The sequence below is a fragment of the Cylas formicarius genome, unplaced genomic scaffold (assembly GCF_029955315.1).
Source record: "Cylas formicarius isolate icCylForm1 unplaced genomic scaffold, icCylForm1.1 PGA_scaffold_2__14_contigs__length_35257938, whole genome shotgun sequence".
Taxonomy (NCBI): Eukaryota; Metazoa; Arthropoda; class Insecta; order Coleoptera; family Brentidae; genus Cylas; species Cylas formicarius.
Genome location: NW_026844319.1, coordinates 14,381,016 through 14,401,474, shown reverse-complemented (window position 1 = coordinate 14,401,474; position 20,459 = coordinate 14,381,016). Strand labels below are relative to the sequence as shown.

At 32.8% G+C, this 20,459-nt stretch overlaps 1 protein-coding gene across 4 annotated transcripts in view; it reads left to right on the top strand.

Annotated features, from left to right (window-relative positions):
* The window catches only part of LOC132697680 (potassium voltage-gated channel protein Shaker), a 293,335-nt gene that overhangs the window by 109,987 nt on the left and 162,889 nt on the right, over nt 1-20,459 (top strand). For 3 of the 4 annotated variants that reach the window (XR_009618282.1, XM_060663224.1, XM_060663225.1), the window contains exon 1: nt 13,904-14,022. The exons of the other annotated variant lie outside the window; for it this stretch is intronic. Coding sequence is in view for 2 of the 3 variants with exons in the window: in XM_060663224.1 (XP_060519207.1) it covers nt 13,907-14,022 (116 nt within the window). In the remaining variant the exon portion in view is untranslated. Of the gene's footprint in view, nt 1-13,903; nt 14,023-20,459 lie in introns of those variants that run through there. 4 annotated transcript variants of the gene reach the window in all.

Genomic DNA, 20,459 nt, shown 5'->3' with positions numbered 1-20,459 from the left:
TGAAGGCATTTAGATATGCGATTTGAAGACCGTAATTCACTGTCCAATGGTAGACCTAAATTTTTTACAATTTCATTATACTGAATTACTTTGTCGTTTATAAAAATTGATTTTTTTAAATATTTGTAGAAAGGAAATTTTGTCTTTCTGACGCCAAGCATTGTAGAAAATGGATTTTGTCAGCGTTTAGTTGCAGGCAGTGCTTTTCCGAAATCGTGATTAACAGCTACCAGCGCCTGTGCCTATACCTCTGGACAAAATGATAAATTTGTGTATCATCGGCAGAATAATGATTTAGACACGCAATATATATAGAGAAAAGTATCGGGCCTAATATAGATTCCTGTGCAATAAATACATTTATTTCCAACAACATTAACTACAGCATAACATTCCCCAACAATAATATTGTACGCTATAGACTGCACAGTCTGTGTGTGCTGCTGAAAATATTTTTGCAAATTCATTAATCACACAGGTTACAATACAATAAAATACAATTCATGACTTGGCTATATCCTATATTATGGACTACATATTGAACAAAATTATATTTTGTTTCAAATTCATTTATGGATTATTAACTAAAAGAGATACAAAAGGAATGAGTTTTAAAGAATGTGCAATAATATTTTATTTTTTATTAGCCGCTTCATGAGTTTATTTTTTATTTTATAAAATTGTTTATTTTTAAATCGAACGGGTAATATGTAAAAATTGCTGGTAGCGTATAAATATATTTTTGAGTGACAATATAGCTACTAGAGATATGTTGGAATAGTTCATTTACATTACCTCTCACTCTCAGTTTTTCCATTTTTATTGGCAAGCTTTGGTGAGACACTGTGTCAAATACTTTCCCCAGGTCATTGTTCATTAGACAGATGATAGCGTCCACCATACTCTTCTTCTCAGGGTTCAATCTTAGCCCAATGCTGGTACAACCAAACCACTGTATCAAATTTCTCTCCTTCCGACGCTTCGTTTTTCTCGAATTTTTTCCTGTAAAACCAGTGGAAGTAAGCCATATCTCAGGTATTCCTTTTTTTGATTGTTACAAGAATTTCCGACTCGTATCCCATCCCTCTGTAATCCTCAACATTTGAGCACCTTTCTGTCGACGGTATCTTCAGAATCCTTCACCAGTGCTCAAACGCGACCTGTTTATTGATTTGCATCTGCTTTTGCGTCCATGCCTTCAAATCTCTATAAGTAAATAATTTTTTTAACCCTGACGAACGCTAACTGTTCTGCTCATCTATGGTCATCACAGGTTGTGGCGTTCGGCTTCCTAGGGATCGTAGCGAAAGTCGACTGAAGACATTGTAGGTTACATCTTCATCAATCAACAGGTTTTATTAAATCACCAGGGCGTGTAGGTTTACCTCTTTTTGAATTCCTTACTTCACACATGTCTTTTTAATATCGAAGGCCCTGTTTTATCAGTTTGATTAACACTCAAATTCGCCCTGTTTTCATGTTGAATATATTGAATATATCTCGTCCATTCTGCTATCTTCTCCTTTAGAAATTTGTGAATATGGCATCTCTTTCAGAGTCTTGTCATCTCTCTGATCTTATGCAAGTTAAAGCTGTCGTCTTTTTGTGTAGTTGTTCTATTTCTATATACTTTTCTAGAGATTTTGTCTACATTTACTTAATTCACTTGGTTTGTGTTGCCTTCTTTTCTCTATTCCAACATAACAATTTTTCTTCCGTCATTCTGTGTGAATCCAAACAATTGATTTATAGATTTTTAACGTAGATAGGTGTAGTGGATATTTGGACGTAACTTTAAACAGTTATTAAATCAACTTTTCTTATTACTAATTTTTGATTTTATCGAAAATAAAAGACCCTTGAAAAAAATCCATAAAATTGACTTACAAAATCTAATATTTGGCGATCACATTTTAGGTAGGTATCTATGCATACTTACACTCATACGGGGAATGGAGCAATCAAGGGAATGCGAAAAATAAAATTAATGAATATAGAATTAAAAGCTAAAATAGATTAATATGTAACTTTTGATTTTTGGTATACAAATAAGGCACCTAATGCTTTTACGAACATTTACTTACTTAGGTTTAGTTTTTATGAAAATATATTATAATAAGGCCTTTATTTATACCTGCAAACGTCAATGCCGTGTTTTTTCGTGGTATTTTGATTTATAAGTTGAATTAAAATTGATCCAAAAAGTAATTTTTGCAAAATAAATAAGAAGAAATACAGTTTTTAATTTGTCCGTCCATTATCTATAATAAATCTAATCTAACTAATCTAAACTAATAGTTAGAAGTCTTTTTTTCTCAAAAAAAGAGTGACTTTACTTAGGGTTGAAAACGTTGTAGAATTTTAAATAAAACGTTTTCTGTAGTAAAAATTAATTTTTGTTGTTATTGCAATGCAAAAAACTCATGTCTATATATCTTTCTATAAAATAAAAAATATTAAAAAAAATACCTAACAACACTACTAATAAATAACACTAAATAAGACAAATTGAAAAGGCAGTTTATTATCTGCACCATTCCCTAACGGTCCTAAAATTTTTAGATGTTTCTAATATTCCCTTAGCACTGTTTCTTTGTAAGTTTTTGTCCATCTGGATAGTTTCCAGCAAATGTCAGCATGTTTTTTCTAAATTTGTACTGTTCTTTAAATTGAAACATATATTAAACATTTTTGCGTTAATAATCTAATTACGAAGCACAATTTTATATATTTTTTTATTTATTTAATATATTTTTATATTTTATGGAGGTATAAAAATCTGTTAAACTCGCAATTTCAAAAATGTTAACGCAAATGTAAGCGACCCTGCAAGTGTAAGTGGCGTTTCAAAATTTATTCGACCGTCTTATTTAAAGACATAACGATCGTCAAGCAACATAAATAAAATCTCGACTTAAATAAAGATTCCCAATTAATTTCTGGCGCATTGCTTTTCATGTCATTCGCGTAACAAAAATATTATGAAAATAGTCCTCTATCAAATCCAACGTAAAATAATAAATCTTGTGCCTTATTGCTAATGGGATTTTTTTAATTATATATGTGACGCATAAAATAGTAGAATTTTTTAAGTTACACGTCTGACTCACACAAAACGAACGCGAACGCGAATTTTGAAACTTTTCAGATGCTGTTTTTAAAAATCCATTTGGCAATGGCAGCTTGAAACAGTCGTCGGGGAAACAAATCCCGTCTGCTAAAAAGTATTTCGATCAATCGGTTACCGATGGAATACAATTAGGAATAAAATTGGAATTTGTTGTTTATAATTTATAGAAGCGGAATTGGTCAATAAATCACTCACGGTTAATATTTAACAATGCCAAAATTATTTATCGCACCATATGCAATAAAATATTGGATTACTTTTCACGGAGCGATCAATATCGGACATATATTCTATTGCGGCGCAGTCCGTAGGATATTTAGGGGGTTTTTCATATGACTAACAATAATCTGACTGTGAAGTAATTAATTTTTCAAAGCCACAACATAATTTCAGATATATTAAAAAATTTTTTAATCTTAATTGAAAAATTCTTGTCTGGAAGGTATTTTTATTATAACCGTCAAATTTATGAAATAGTTATTTTCTTTTGTTATTGTGCCTAATGGTCAAGAATCTAGACATTATGAACCATTTAAACTCTTTACATCCAAACATACGCTTTACCACTGAATTAGAAACTGATAATAATCTTCCATTCTTACATATTCTTATTAAATTAGACCTGACATCCTTCCGTTGAAAGGAAACCTACGCACACAGACAGATACTGAAATAAAAGCAGAAGCAGAATATCGCCAGTTTCAAGATAAATTAACTGAATAATTGTTATTATAAAGAGATATAACTCAACTAAGCATCCCATGCTGAACTAAACAAAACTAATTTTATGGTTATTTCAAAATTGGCAAAGTCATTAAAACCGTTTGCCTAAGGAGAATTTGAGTATATTTTAGTAGTTTGCAGTGTGCATTATGAAAAGAATAATTGATGGCTGGTTTTGAGTCATTTTTCATAGCATTAGACGAGAGCACCAATTTGACCAAAACAGCTTAAATTATTTATTCGTTGTTGATAAAGAGTTCATTGTTACTAAGGAATTGCTGACCCACTTAACCCCTAATACTTCAATATGTTATGGATGGGTAGTAAAAACCATCAACTTTATTCAATCTCGATGGCGAATCAAAGGAAGAATGTTGAAACGGGTTTACGAGCTTAAAAAGGAAATAGCGGTTTTTCACTCTCCATTCTCTGAAATAAGTGATCCTAAATGGATATGTGGCTTAGCATTTTTGGTCGGCCTTACATTCTATTTGAATGATTTAAAATTGAAACTTCAAATACAAAGGTAGCTAGTAGACAATTCCCTTTTCGTAATTCAAGTCCAACCACTACTCCAACCACAAAGTAGTCGAAGAAAGATTATTTTGAAGATTATGTATAAGTCAAATTTAGAGTGTTTGAGGAAAAATCTGTAATAGATACCCTAAAGCAGCAGAGCAGCAGAGGTGTCAGAAGAGGGTAGACCATCGACCAGGGACAGAAAAATAACAGAAAGACAGGGGAACATAGATCAAGAATTATTAGACTGACTTCGGCCAACAATCCTCTTTAAAGTTTCTTCACAAAAGATTGCTTGTTTATTTTTTTATTATTTTTTTCATTTTTTTTTGTTGTCATGAAGCCGGGTCACTCAAATGTGTGATCAAAACAGTTATTATCTGAGAATAACATTTCGTAATTATATAACGTTTTCTTGCTTTAGGATTATCGATACGGTTTAGTATAAATTATTGTTGTTTCGGTTAAGTTAAGCTTAAAAAAGTCCATTAGGGCGGCGCTTGACCTTATCACCATGTAATGCAATTGTTATATTTTAATAATAATAATAATAATAATAATACTAATAATAATAATAATACTAATAAGAGTTTCTGAACAAAATCCTCTTATAGGAGGCACAGATGCTCTCCGGTAACAGTTACCACGCTCTCTGTATATGAAAATATTGCTTATATTCAATATGGCGAGGAACTAAAGTTACTGTCAATTGAGTTAATACTAAAACAAAAAGCAATCTTCAAAATACACTGGCAAATGGAGTTTCAAGAAAACTCACTCCTAAAAAAAAGACCATTTTCCGCAGCTTAGAAAATTCAAAACAACATTGATTTCTCGCTTACGTTCAATGATGAAAATGGATAGATGATAGATGATAGATGAAGATAGATTTACAATAATTTGGAAAGTTCTGTAGGTTCTTGTATCAGTGAAATTAATCTAAACATCGATGGTTAAGTTTCCCAAATTCAAGCTCAAGTATATTCGGTGTCATAGTTTACATTTGTTTGTTTAAATTAATGTTGTATTATTTCATATATGATATCTATCGTTCAAAATGATGAGCACCATTTTAAAACGCTACTTTTAAACTCACCCCGCTAACGGATTTGCACATCAAAGTTTGGCCCACAAGATGTCAAAAATTGCCCATGCATTGTCACATTACCTTCTACCTCCGAAGTTATCAATTATCAACTCTCTTGTTTACAGACCTGTAAAACTATCTCAAAGCGCATCTCCGGACCCAGAATTAACCCACTTAACATCTGCTCTTCTCTCAAATAATTTCCACATTAGAGATATTAAGCTTTTCATTACAAACTGCACTTTATCATAACCTTCCAAAGAAAATGAGTCGGCAAGCAACCCACACCTGCCACATTCCTGACTTAAATTTAAGTTAATTTTTATTTGCTAGAATCGAGGTGGAATGCAGTAATTATAAATTTCCTGATGCCTCGCGACCGGACGCCCGATTCATGTATAATTGGATATTTTAGAGTAGGAATTAGAAAAGCACCTAATTAAATAGTCTAAGATCGATTCTTATAACAAGAGACTCCGATCCAGAAGTTTTATCAATTGTGATTTTATGCTTAAAATTTTCAAACGAAAAATAAATTCGCTACTCGACTAAAAAGCGACTGAATTCACGCTGTTAGTTAAGCGTACCATGAAAACGGAGAAATGAACAAAATCTTACGACGGAAGTGAAAATGTTCAATTACATCCTTATTACGCCTGCACGGACTGGAATTAAGTCGCTAGAGAGGCATTGATGGACTTATAGAGTTTCTTTTAAGCTTGTTTGCGAATCCAAAGATGTATTTCTTTCTGAGCGTAGAGCTGCGAACCACCGCACGGTCACTAAATAGAGCTCCTTATTGAATGTTTTAAAACACTTTTGGGGCAACGTTGCTAATTCTAGTGCTTTTAGACACTTTTAAAATTTTAATATAAAGCTCCTGTATGAAAATGATATATTTGGAACTTCTTCATCAGTCATCAGTCAGGTGCGTATTACGCTTTATTGTTTAGAACTGTACCGGGTATCGAACGAAGCACGGTATTGGAGAAACGGAAAATCCTCGAAATTGGAAAAAAGATGTGTATGAAGTAATAACACCAGGTGCAATTTTCTGACCTAATGGCAAAAGAAATATTTTCTGAAAAAAGGTTAACAGCAAAGATATGTCATTAGATAGAGCCCAATAATCCACTGAACCTGAAATAAGAATAATAGAATATAACGTTCCAAAAATAGTTGAATTTTAAGAAAAAATCCACTTGACCGGTTGTTGTTAATGGCTAATTATCTCGAATTTAATTAAATTCTAATTTATTTAGGTTGCCAAATGATATCTGAAATAAAAATAAAATGTTATTATTTATTTGTATTACATTTTTTTATATTTACTTTTTTTACTTTTTCTCTGACGGGCACTATATTTTTTAAATTAATATATTTCTTACGTAATTTAATAAAAACAGACTGTCTGTAATCAACACTGTGATAGTTAGTTTAAAGATTCTTTCTGAAGAAGGTACAGTGTACCGAAAGAATTGTCAAAGCAATAAACATGTGTGTGGTAATCTTAAAGCAAGTGTTTGTTTTTATTAAATTACGTATGTAATGGATTATCATCAAGTAACAGTCAACTCAATCAAATAATATATTTCTACTCCCTTCTATAAAATAAACAACTATACGCCGATCAAGCGTGCGAAAGGTGTTATTTTTCGACGTGAGTTTTGTTTCTTATGTCATTTTGGAAGTTTCCCAGATACTACTAGATGGATTTGCTTGAATTTTAATGCTTGTTAATTCTGGCGGTGATTTTAGTAACCATATTCCTGTTGTTTTGCAAAAATCTAACCATGTATCCTTGTTGCACTATTATAAATCATCTGGATTTTTCCTGCGTCGGTTGTTAATGGATCGAAGTTCCTAAACTTTTGCCGATCATCAACTTTTTTGTGTACTTACTTTGTGTTGTGTTGTGTTGTGCTGTTTTGTATTGTAATGAGCTTAACCTTGTAAACTGTACCATCATATCAAAACCTCGTCTGCTTACAAAATTTTTCGTAAATCAAGTTTTGCGTTGACTTCGAGAAGGTTTTCATTCTATTCGTAAAATAATAGACCAAATCAATAAGAATCTTCTGTCTCTACATTTTGCAATTGCTTCCATCTTGTTCCCATTCATGACAAAGATGGCAATCTACGTTAATCTTCTACCGAGAATCACATTTAAAAAGTTGACAAACTAACCTCAAATAAGTAAAACCATCAACATCTAACGAAATTCAATTTGCACTCTCAAAAATCCTTAAAAAGTCTAAATCTCCCAAATCTAATATTCCAAAGCATAGCTCTAAAATCTTTAAAATCTAATGTGGACATTAAAAATTTTAAAACCAGATCAAGGAAATGCTACAGTAGTCATGAGTCATGAGAACAACTAACTTTCAATAAAAAATTAAAGATATTCCTAGAAATGTATCCGATAGTAAACTTACACAGGATTCTGCTTGAAATATAGAACGCAACAGCTGTAGCGACATATCTAGCTTAAATATTAAAATTCTTTTCAGGGAAAACTGATATTTTGTACTTAATTCCTTTCAGTTTTTGAACAATTAAAGACAATTCAACTATGTGCTAATTATTTAAGACGTAGGTCATATTTCTGGAACTTGCAAAATAATTTCAGATATATTAAAATCCGAGAATCTAGAATCTAGAATCAAATATTTTCTTAATTGAAAAATGCTTGTCTGGAACATATGAACAAATATCAGGAAAACCTATGGGTTCTAAATGATCACCAATCATCGCAAATATGGAAACTTTTGAGAAAAAAGCCCTGGACACTTTCCATATAAAACCAAAACTATGGAAATTTTCTTAACCATTTAAAGTCTATGCACCATGATATGCGTTTCACCATTGAATTGATAATCTTCCACCGTTGTGTCATTCATATTACAGAAAACCTACGCACACACATGCATTGTCACATCACAAAACACTTAACTTCTGCTTTTTCTCAATTAATTTCAAAATTAGAGATATTAAGCGTCACATTAGAAAATACACCTCGCTACATCCTACCAAAGAAAGCCACTCCACATTTGCCACATTACTAACCACATAACAAAAGTTCTTAGGAAATATAATGCCTAAACAAAATTTACTACTTGTTCAAAAATGTCCCAACATTTTCGATCCATCAAAGACCAAATTCCGTTTGAGACACCAGGGGTTTATAGCTTTTCGTGGATATGCGGCAAACACTACATTGGAGAGACTGGACAGGAAAATATTAACTAGACGAAAAAAACATGCTCCACCTCCCTTAAACAGTACATAAGCTGGTACAGAGTAGATTGTTAAGTTCTGAAATTTGATTGCAACAACGTCAGATTTATAAATATTCAAATCTTCATTCATTTATAATTTATTACATGTTCATGAAAATGGAAGGTTTTGATATATTAATTATATTATTATTATTATATTAATCACTTCTCAAAATAAATATGCAGCCCGTGTCGCCTGTTTACGTTGACGCGATGTCAATATTCGACCGTACCGAATCGGTCGCAGCCAAAGCTATATGGAAACCCGTTTTCCTGTCCAATAAGTCTGGGAAAACAACTTCCCCTAGACGGAACCGAACCAACCGAAATCGGTCGGATTTGCCGAATTGTTTTCCGCAAACTACAAGGGAATTTTAACGTATCGCTTGAAACCTGGAACGTGTTTCACACAATGAAGGTAATGAAAATAGTTTTAGTCTGTCTCAAATCAATTGAAATTAAAATTTCCTTCATTAAGAAAAAACATTGAGATACACTGCTTAAGATTTATGCAGTATCTTAAGGATGAATTTGCTCATAAGATTCAATGGGTTTGTTTACAATATTCTTTTTTGCAGATTTCTTTCACTTATTTCAATACCATTTTACGATTAAGGCATACTATGAAAATACTATGAAACTTTCCTCATTTAGAAGATAGTTAAGTTCAAAGTGCTCGTTGTGTGTTTGTAGTTTAGAGTAATAATGTTGTTCAACTGTTTTGGTAATGTAATCACTTGACATTGGTATTTATAAAGGCAGATTTCTCAAATTTACCATTCTTAATGTAATGAACCATTTTAATGAAAATTAATACTTTGTAATTGCAGAAATGCGTTGAATAAAATTGCAGAGCTAATTAAGAGGTTATAAATAAATTAAGGTAATATATAACAGATTGAATGTACATAATTTCTCATGATTATTATTAAAATTAATTTAATAAAAAATCAAGATAAAAAAACGCAATTGTGAAATGGACCGCTTATTTTTATTCGCCCTCTATTAAGGAAGGACCTTTTTGTAAATACTCGAAGCAGATGTTCTTATTAAATTGATTAAAATGTCGCCTAATTAGTTTAAAAATTTTTGTTTTATTTATTTATAATATGTAGTAATTTTACAATACCTACAAAAAAATAAATTTTCTAACTAAAAAGAAATTGGAGATCATCGAAATAATAAATATTTTTTACATTAAGTATCTAGGTAAATATAAATATAAGTAGCAAAATACCGCTTCAATTTAGTAAACTGATCAATGTTCGGTATGAATCACCTAAGTCAAAATGGTCTTCACAACAGCATGCATGGTTTTGTATGTGATTGAAGTTAGATTTGGATTTGGATTCGGATTTGCGAATATTACAGTGGACCAGTTCGTTATTTATCTAAAAAAAAAACGTATTCCTGCGGAAATGTCGGCAAAGTAAGCTCGGAAATATTGTAAAGGAACTTGCAAAAACCATGTGCAATGTTGCTACACAGAAAATAATACCTTTTTCCTTGGCCCAAAAAAATAAATTCTTTTAATAACTATTTCGCAATTTCGAAAAAATCTAATGTTGTCTCAGAGATTCAACCAGCCATTTGAAAAGTCACTTAGGAGAGCTTCAAAATGATATATTACTGAACCACCTTGAAACCTTCGGGAAGATATAAAACTACCCCCAATAATGAAATACCATAAAATTCGTTTTATTTATTTCGGAATCTCAAAAAAACCTGACATTGTCCCAGATATTGAATTACACCATTGAAGAGCCACTTAAGACAGCTTCAAGATGATGTGTTACTCACCCACCGTCAACCGTCGGGAATATATAAAACTTCCCCCTATTATGAAATACCCAAAAGTTCGATATATATATTTCGCAATCTCAAAAAAATCTGACGTTGTCACAGATATTCAATTAGACCATTGAAGAGCCACCCAGGAGAGCTTCAGGATGATGTATTACTCAACCAAACCGTCGGGAATATATAAAACTACCCCCTCTTATGAAATACCCAAAAATTCGATTTATTTATTACGCAATCGCAAAAAATCTGGCGTCCCAGATATTAAATTAGACCATTGAAGAGCCACTTGGGAGAGCTTGAAAATGATGTATTACTCAACCACTTCGAAACGATCGGAAAGATATAAAACTACCCTCAATAATTGAAATACTAAGTTCGATATATTTATTTCGCAATCGCAAAAAAAATCTGACTTCCCAGATATTGAAAGCCACTTGGAAGAGCTTCAAAATGATGTGTTACTCAACCACCTCGGAACGATTGGGAAGATATTAAACTACCTCCAATAATGAAACACCCAAAAGCTCGATATATTTATTTCGCAATCGCAAAAAAATCCGGTGTCTCAGATACTGAATTAGACCATCTTCTCGACGGTGGTTGAGCAATACATCATTGTGAAGCTCTCCTAAGTGGCTCTTTAATATTCTAATTCATTATCTGGGAAGTCAGATTTTTTTGAGATTGCGAAATAAAAATAACGAATTTTTGGATATTTCATTATTGGTGGTAGTTTTTTGTTTTACCGACGGTTTCTAGGTGGTTGAGCAATACATCATTTTGAAGCTCTCCTAAGTGGCTTTAGAATGGTCTGGTTATTGAGATTGCGCAATAGTAATTAAAATAATTTATTTTTTGGGGTGATGCTAACGAAAATGGGTTATTTTCTGTGTAGCAACATTGGATATGGTTTTTGGGAGTTCCCTTAAAATATGTCCGTGCTTACTTCGCCGGTATTTCCACAGGAATACGTTTTTTCAACTAAGATAAATAACGAACTGGTCCAATGTAACATTCGCAAATCCTAAACAAAATCTAAATATAACTTTAGCCACATTGGTTTTGTAGCTATTTAAAATATTACGCTTATATGCAACCCCTAAACTTGAGTGACGTCGCCACCCGGCTGAAGTTCTTTAATTTATTTAAGGTCTTTAACGTTTCAAAAATAAATTAACATTTTGTATATCGGTATATAATGTGTTAATTAAAAAAAAAGTGAAACTTCGTATCGTAGAACACTTTACTGAGCAGAGGTGACTAATTATTATTTTAGGATTACTAGAGGATTGTATAGGATCACCCAGTAACAGAAAATCGCTATATAACGCAGTTATAACAAAACGCGAAACAAAACAGAACAGTTAGGAATATGTCAGACCATCAACCTGAAGCACGTGAGTATAATTAAACAAAACATTCAGCCACGGGTCGCGATCAGCAAATCATATACTTGTCTATTAACAGAATCAGAAGCGCGAAATACTTTTGATTACATTTAGCAACCTCTTGTACAAGGTGTTAAAAAAAAAACGAAAAACTGAAAGGGGTGGTTCCTTGCTTCAAATTAAGAGTAGTTTGTTATATAAACGTACAATAATAAATTATTGCGAAAGTATTACTATTATAAAACATATGCATATTTATTTAAATGAATGGAGTGGGTTGAATAAGTTGAATGATTGGTGTTTACTAATTTTGAAATATAAAAAATATATTTTTTATTTTATCTTTGATGTCGCCTGCAATTTTTTGACACTCGTTACCGTTTCTAACAAAAACAAATTAAATCTGAAGCAATACCTAACTAGATAAAAAATTGCTCATTTAGTTCGGATATTAAAAAACGACTAATTGAATCATAAATTTTTGTTCAAAAATTCTCTGGACGATGCTGTTTCTCAAATGGGGTGCAATTCAAAACTTTCACAACAGATACGTATGGACGAAAGGCAATCTCCATTCAATAACACAATGTTGACATCAACACCAGTTTGTTGTGAACGTTTGGTTAGGGAATTATCGATGATCATTTAATTGGCCAACATTTTTCTACCTTTAAGATTAACTGGTGATTCCAATTTTCGTTTTCTACAGAAAGAATTACAAGAAAAGTGCTCCCGATAAATTTAGAACATATGTATGGGGACATCATGGTACCCCAGCACATTTCACCGTAACTATGCGAACATTATCATTGGCCGTCTCGACTCCCAGTGTTAAATCATTTAGATTATTGTATCTGGAAGTTTGTAAAAGAATAAGTCTATACTACCTGAATACAGGATAACAAAGAACTAAGAAATCAATAATTGTATATTTATTTTACATTAGATGCTTTTATTTCAATTATATTGTTCCAATAAAATATTTTTAAATAGGGTATTTATTCATAGCTTAGAACATAATTATTTTATTTTTACTCCAACCAACTAAATTATTTTTCCAAAAAATTTTTTATTCGACATGCAACTGAATTTCATCAATTTTTTATTTGTAAATTATAAGTTTTATCAAAAATTGCACGCAACAAAAAAATATTTTCCATGTCATTGCTTACATTTTTCTTTAAATTTTTATTATTGTTTCTATCTTGGCTTTCAAGATAAAAAATGTGGTTGGCCTTTTCCATTTCTTTTGTTTTCATGCATTTTATGATTGTCCGTTTCTTTTTCATTTATATTCTTATTATTCAAAAATTTCTATAGAAAAGCCGGTACTTTTACAACCTTCTCATAATTATGAAATTGCTCCGCTTCGATCAAATCATTCGATAAAGTAAACAAAATTTTCGCGTTCAGTTCGTTCAAAGTCACTTTCAAAAGTTTAAATTTTTCACAGAAAATTGTAATCTCGTCCGATAAACTTTCCGTTGAACAAACACTTCCCTGGTTTCGGCACCAGAATGTTAGACCCCCGGTTCGTTAAAAAGTGTTATTTAATATTTGAAACTACCCATACAGCGTTATTATTTAACAGAAATGAAATGTCAATCGAAACATAACAATGTCGAAAACTTGTGGCATGACATATACATCACATATTATTTTTGTTTTTAACGAATAGATATCTGGAAAATTTGGATCAACCTCAATTGAAATACGGAAAATGTACTGCAAATACAACTGTCGTGAAAAGATGTCGAGAATACGACAAAAACATCAACTTCCCCTTCACCCCCCTACTTCCAGCGGCCTTTGCCTTCCATGCCTCTGCTTCCGTCTCCCGCAACTCGTGCGTGTTCTTCTGCTGCCGCCTTCGTGGTGCGGCAGGTCAAGGGGCCCGTCAAGCGAGCCCGTCCCTTTCTAAGGGTCGCTTGTTGAGGGAAGTTGTGGAGTAGTCAGTGTGCGGCAGGCTGTCGGCCGAATGGGACGCCCAGTCGACATGCCACGAGCTCGAGTCACCCTCGAGACTGACGGCGCGAATGGACTCTACCATCGTCGGCACCGTAGCCGCCCACGTGGAGCATGTCATCGCAGAAGGTACACCTGCACGTCGTCGCCGAAGAACTGCTGGACGCGATGGGCATGTGTGTTGCTGTTTTGTTTTTTTTACGGGGTGGTTTTTGCGGAAGCAATTCAGGCAGCATAACGCCGTACTCTATTGAACACTTCGATTAATTTTATCGCTTTGTATGGGGGCTTTTCAAGTGAACAAAAGCAAAATATTTTTATAGTTCTAGTTCTCCAGATTTGAGCAACATTGAGGTATGTAAAGAAGGTACCTACTAAATTTAGTTTCTTATTCCGAAAGAGTAATAAAATTTAATTTTTTGGTGTCGGAGATCATTAAACGGGGTGGATAAGTTAAAGATTATATCCTAAAAATTTTTAATACCTGCACAGCTCTAATTATTCCTAAATTAGGGCCACATCAGCATTACTACAGGTGGTTTATTAGAATAATAAATATAATAATAATTGATACCATTTTAATTGGGTGTAACTTTTTTGTTTTTGGAAATATCAAAGTATACAATAAAACTAAATGTACGGTTAGTAGCCAACTTTTTTTTCCAAGTGGCGTATAAAACAAAACACTATCAATTTTCTGACGTATAAGCCTATATCATATTTTTTTAAATTTAACACCCTGTATATTATATATGTGTTTAATAGAATATCTTATTCTGGTTACAATGATGTAACACACTTTTTATTTTAGTCCGCTCGTTTTTGACAAATCGGCAAAAATAGGAAATTTTTATGTAATTTTAAAGAGTGCCGTGACTGACTGCAACAACAACAACAAATTAATGTAAAACAAAACCACTAAAAATGGCAAGACCTACTGAAGTAAAAAAATCTTTAACTATTCTAAATACTGCTGTACGTGACCACCATTTTCCTAAGCACATTTCTCATACACTCTACTTGTATGATGTCTTGCATTTAGTAACGTTTCCGGATTATCTCTTAACAGATTGATTGCCTCTAAAATCTTTTGCCGAAAGTCCACGACATTATTACAAGGAGTTCTGTGCACATGATTTTTGTGTGTCCCCATAGAAAAAATCCATTAAAGTTAAGTCGGGGCTGTTTGCAGGTCAATCCATAGTTCCGCCGTTTTTTAACTTGCACCTCATTGTGAGGAGGATCCATATATTGTTCTATTTGGTGCTCTAAGAGTTGCAAATCATTATCTCCAGTTAACTTTTGATCTATAAATATCGGACCCAAAATATGCGCATCTATACCATACATTAACTGATTGGTATCACTGGGTTTTCATTTCGTGTATTTGTCTAGGATTATTTAAATACCAATATCAGGTATTTTGTCTATTACAACCCTTTCTTGGAGTGAACGAACTTTCATGTCCATAAAATGTTTTTCAGAAAATTATTAGTCCCATTATGCCTATTTAAAAAATCCAAGCAAAACTACATCCTGCTTTGATATTGTTCTGCACTTAGTTTTTTGAGTTTTACGAAATTTAAGTGCATTATATTTATATTTTTTCAAAATTGCGTGGATTATTCCCCAAGAAATACCTGTCTCTTCATATACTCTAGTAATACAGGAAACTGAACTTGCTTCATGTTTGCCTTATTTCCTTCATTTAAAACATTAAGAGTCGGCATACCTTTTTAGCATATGCATATGAGTAGAATATGCTGTGATAGTTTGACCCACTAATTTCGGGAAATACAGTAATTGTATAAGGATCAACGTTGGTAACTTTGTTAAGAGTGGAGAGACACAAAGTCGGTTAAATTAGCAAATTAATAGCATTTTTTCCACTAATTACCATGGTAAAAAGAGAATGACCATTTTTTAGGAAAAAATGTGGAAAATGTACTATATTTAAATGAAATACCCTGTATGTTTTTTACACCAACGTGCGTAAATCACGATCAGAACAAAAATGGTCATATGCAATTTTAGCCTATAATTAAAAATAACCGAACTATCAACACATTTCTCTTTTAGAATAGATGGCTACGAGTGTTTGCGCAATAAAAATCCATTTTCCTAGTATTATTTTATTTGATCGTAAGACACGAATAAGAAAATAGAAAACAAAAGAGTTATTTTAAGAGGAATTCAAAAACAGCACCTCGTCCTTCAATACATTATCGAGCACGTTATTCTATTGGGCGAATTGTCTTTAGTATTGTTCTACCATCTATCTGGTTAATTTTTTCTCTTATTACAGTCATTAAAACGCCAGCGAGTTGGTTACTTTCGTTATAAATTTCGTTTTTTAAATAACCCCCCAAGTGAGGTTATATCTGGTGGCCTGGGAGGCCAAGGAATAAGTCCATTTGTAATTGAAAATGGTCGTCAAAAATTGATATGTGCCTCGGATCTTATGAGCTGCTGCGCTATCTTGTGAAATATGGAGTTTTTGCCTACTTATGAACTCCAGGTCGTCTAGAAAGTCATCTAGAATTTCAGTGATAAGTGCAATGAGACGCTCACCGGTCAGCGTGCCAGTATAAAAAAATATATAGTATATAAATAATTATACCGCACCAAACGTTAAAGCTGAAACGAACTTGTGGACCTCGGGGATGTACTAGCAATAAATCAATTCTTGACATATGATGATTTTTTGGACTATAAATTCCAGGATTTAAATATACCGAAAATTATTTATGTTTTGGTCGCAAAAATTAACATATCAATGACCAACAACTCTTCTCCCTGCATGCCCTGGGCAAAAATTTTTGTTTTTTTTTTTAATCCTTTGCACAGTATTAAAAGACAGGTTAGAGTCTTTGACTATGTCTCGAATAGAATTGTCATGATATGCTTCAAAATATCCAACACCAATTTCCACGTCTTCCCTTATAATAAATTTTTTTCGTCTATGTCATTATTTTGCAACTATAGCGAATCTTAAGAAATAATTAAACCGTTTTTGCTAAGAGAAGGAGACGAAAAAATTTTATAATAAATCAAGACGTGGAAATTGGTGATATTATTTTTGTTTTTTTTCGAAATGTTCGGTTATTTTAAATTTTGCGCTATTTGTGATTTACGAAGGTTAGAGTAAAAAATATACAGGGTGTTTCATTTAAAAAGAGTACATTTTCCTAATTGTTTCCTAAATATTACATTCAATTGTTTTTCTGTATTCACTATCGGAATCAGTGGAAAAAATGCTTACCCGTTTGTTAATTTAAAGACTTTGTATCTCAACTCATAACAAAGTTATCAAGGATAAACACTTAATTTAGATCAGCCGGTATAAATATTCGAAACTTTTAAGTTAAAAATATATAATTAGTGATTGATAAGATATGCGCACAAATTTTTTCCAAAAAATGAAATGCAAAAATAATCATCATCATAAAAATCTGACATTTTGGTAATATTCTCAACATGAATTTATCTTTTTGAAAACAGTTCATTTTAAATCCCTGCAAAAACGACAAAACACATTGTTGTTTTCTACAAGTTTTCTATTTTCCGAAGAAAATATTTAGCTCCGCGTCCAAAATTTAACACGTACTTGTTTCATTGTGCGGCGCCGAGATTTTCTAGACCAAAAAATTCCGGTGTCCATATAGCGATGGCGTCCGGATTCAGCGTTGTGTAGTCACGTTTCCCATGCGTTGTTCTATTTCCCGACTCCACCATAATTACGCTCGACGCCAGAAAGCATTTCATCAAGCTGTTACTTGCAATACATATTCCCAATGCCCAATAGCTCTTAATCAAACCTGTCAGCCGCATCGCTTATTGGATTCCCAAAAGCCACGACCGTCGCGACGTCCTGACACCTGATTCCGTAAATTTAAAATAAAGTCAACATTTTCCTTCCGCAAAAACTGTCAATTCGGTCCAAGAAAACACTCCGTTTTTCGATTTTCTCTGTCTTTAGATGTTGAACACTCCCTTCACTTCCTTTAATTATAGACTATTTCGGAAATGTGCAGAGTCATGGAACCTCATTAGGTATGCAAATGACCTACAGAGTGATCTAACGAATACTAAAGCCACTTTCAATGTTTGGCATTGATTTCATTGCAAATCCGGTCCAGGTAGCACCACCCGGGTGTTGAATAATTTATGGGTCTTGCCTCTTGTTATCCATTTACCAACAATGAAAATGGTATGCCAAAGGCGTCCCGTTAGGATACTCATATAGACGAAAAGGAAAGAAGAGCGAAAATCATTAAAAAAAAAATAGAACACCCTGTGAATTTTATCGGTATTTCATAGAACACGTTATTTTGATTACAATTCTATAACATATTTTATAATTTATTGCATTTTTTTTGGGATATTGGTGATAGGACAAAAATAGATGATTTTTATTTTTATTACCTATAAATTAAAGATTATACTGGTTTTTTTCATATTTGCAACAATATAAAGCTTAAATTATTTTCACCATAATAGTGTTATGTGTACAAGTGATTTTTTATGTGCCTCCAAAAGTCCGGGCTGTCGGCTGCATGTTGCCTTCTAAAAGATGCAGATAAACAAGACTGCTTTACTTAAAACAAAATTTATTGCTTCGGTTGTGTAATAGATATAATATAAATATCAGAATATAACGTTGTTTTTTTTTAAATTGGATTCAAAAATCACCGACCTTATCAGTGTCATCACTCATTATGTTGATTATTTTATACGAAAAATTTGTTTGTGTTTCTATTGAAAAAGGAAAAATTGTGTTGCAAATAAAACAAGTACTTAAAAGTAGAGCATACAAAATTTCAGCGATCATATGATTTTTGATACCTTATTCAGAAAGAACAGCTCTCTTTTCTGTAAACTAAGCCCAATTGTACTGCATTAATGTTGGGTATTTTAAAATAATATCAACGTTTTCCTTCCGCAAAAACTATCGACTTAGCGCAGAAAAACGCTGTGCTTTTTAATTTTCTTTGCCTTTTAATGTTGAAGCTGCTCCCCAAACCAGCAAACCGAAATAAAGGAATTTTCTTGAAACTTGTTATTCCCTATTTATTATTAATCCCCAGAAATTTTATAATGGTGGGTCTGTCCTAAGGGTTTGAAGATGACACGCGCTTTAAGTGGATGGCTGAAACGATGCTTTTTGCAACATTTACACAGGGTGTCCCATTATCGCGTTGACCGTTGCTATCTCGGAAACCGTTGGAGATAGAACAAAAAATTAAAGTTACGAAACCTACAAATATTTTCATGCAAACAGAATGTTCCATAAATGTACAAGAAAGTAAAGGTACGGGGTTTCTTATCAAAACCCCTATTTTGCAAATTCCACTTTGCCAAAAATAAATGAATTCAAAAATGTGCTTTTTGATCTAGAATTATGACTGCTAGCAGAAATATTGCTGATACTGCTATTTAACTGCTCAAGTTAACATAGGGCAATGCAGGGTATCTCATTTTCTAATGGAATGCCCATATATTTTTTATTTCATGCTAATAATTATTATTATTATCAACAAATAAAACTTAAGTAGTAAAATCGTCGTTTCAGCATTACTTTTGCCAAAAATCGTGCATCTGCATTAAAAAGCAATTTGCTGACAATATTTTTCAAAATACCTTGTAATTCATATATTTTATCCAAAATGCCAAATATTTTAAGAACTACTAAGATTAGCTCTGTGTTTAGGATTCTTCCTCCTAGGTGCCGTCTCTGTTGACGTTGGCGATCGCCATGACAAATTCATGTCTATGTTGGGCTTGATGAATTAAGGTGCTACCATCCGTGTCTGTTCTGTCTCGTCTGCTTCTCAACCACGATTTCTTTTTTCTTACTATAACCCATCTTCCTTCAATGTTTCCTTACAGTATTAGTTTTAGCTGTTCATATTCTATGTGTTGCATTATATGACCGACATAGATTGTTTTTGTGATATGCATTGTGTTCGTTATCTGGCGGAGGGTATCCATTCTAGCCAGTACTTCTACATTGGTCGTTTTAGTAGACCAGCCTATGCGTAGCATTCGTCTATATTGCCACATTTCAAACGCTGCCAGCCTCCTGAGATCGTCCCGCTTTAAGTCCAGGGTCTCACATCACCAACTGCCACTCATAGCACTTGAATGTTCTCATTCTTACTCCAATTGACTAACGCATCTTCACGAAATCCGCCCTATCTATTTCAATGCACCTCTTGATGAACTATTTTTTTATTTCACATAAATTACATAACAAAATATCATAAACATACCGAATTTGCTAACAAATAAATATTCGGACACATTTAAATCTTTTACTTTAAATCGAACATTAATAAGAAGTAACATCACCTTTCTAGGCAACAAAGCTTTTATGCGTTTTGGCATGGAATCTACCAAAGTCTTGCAATATTCGGGGGTGAAAAATGCTGGAACTGTACGCTGAGGATTGTTACGCAAAGTCTTTTTCATCCGATGCCATAAAGTTTCAATAATATTCAAGTCTATGCTACTTGATGGCCATGATAAAACTTTCATATTATGGTCCCCAAACCACTTTTTTGTTG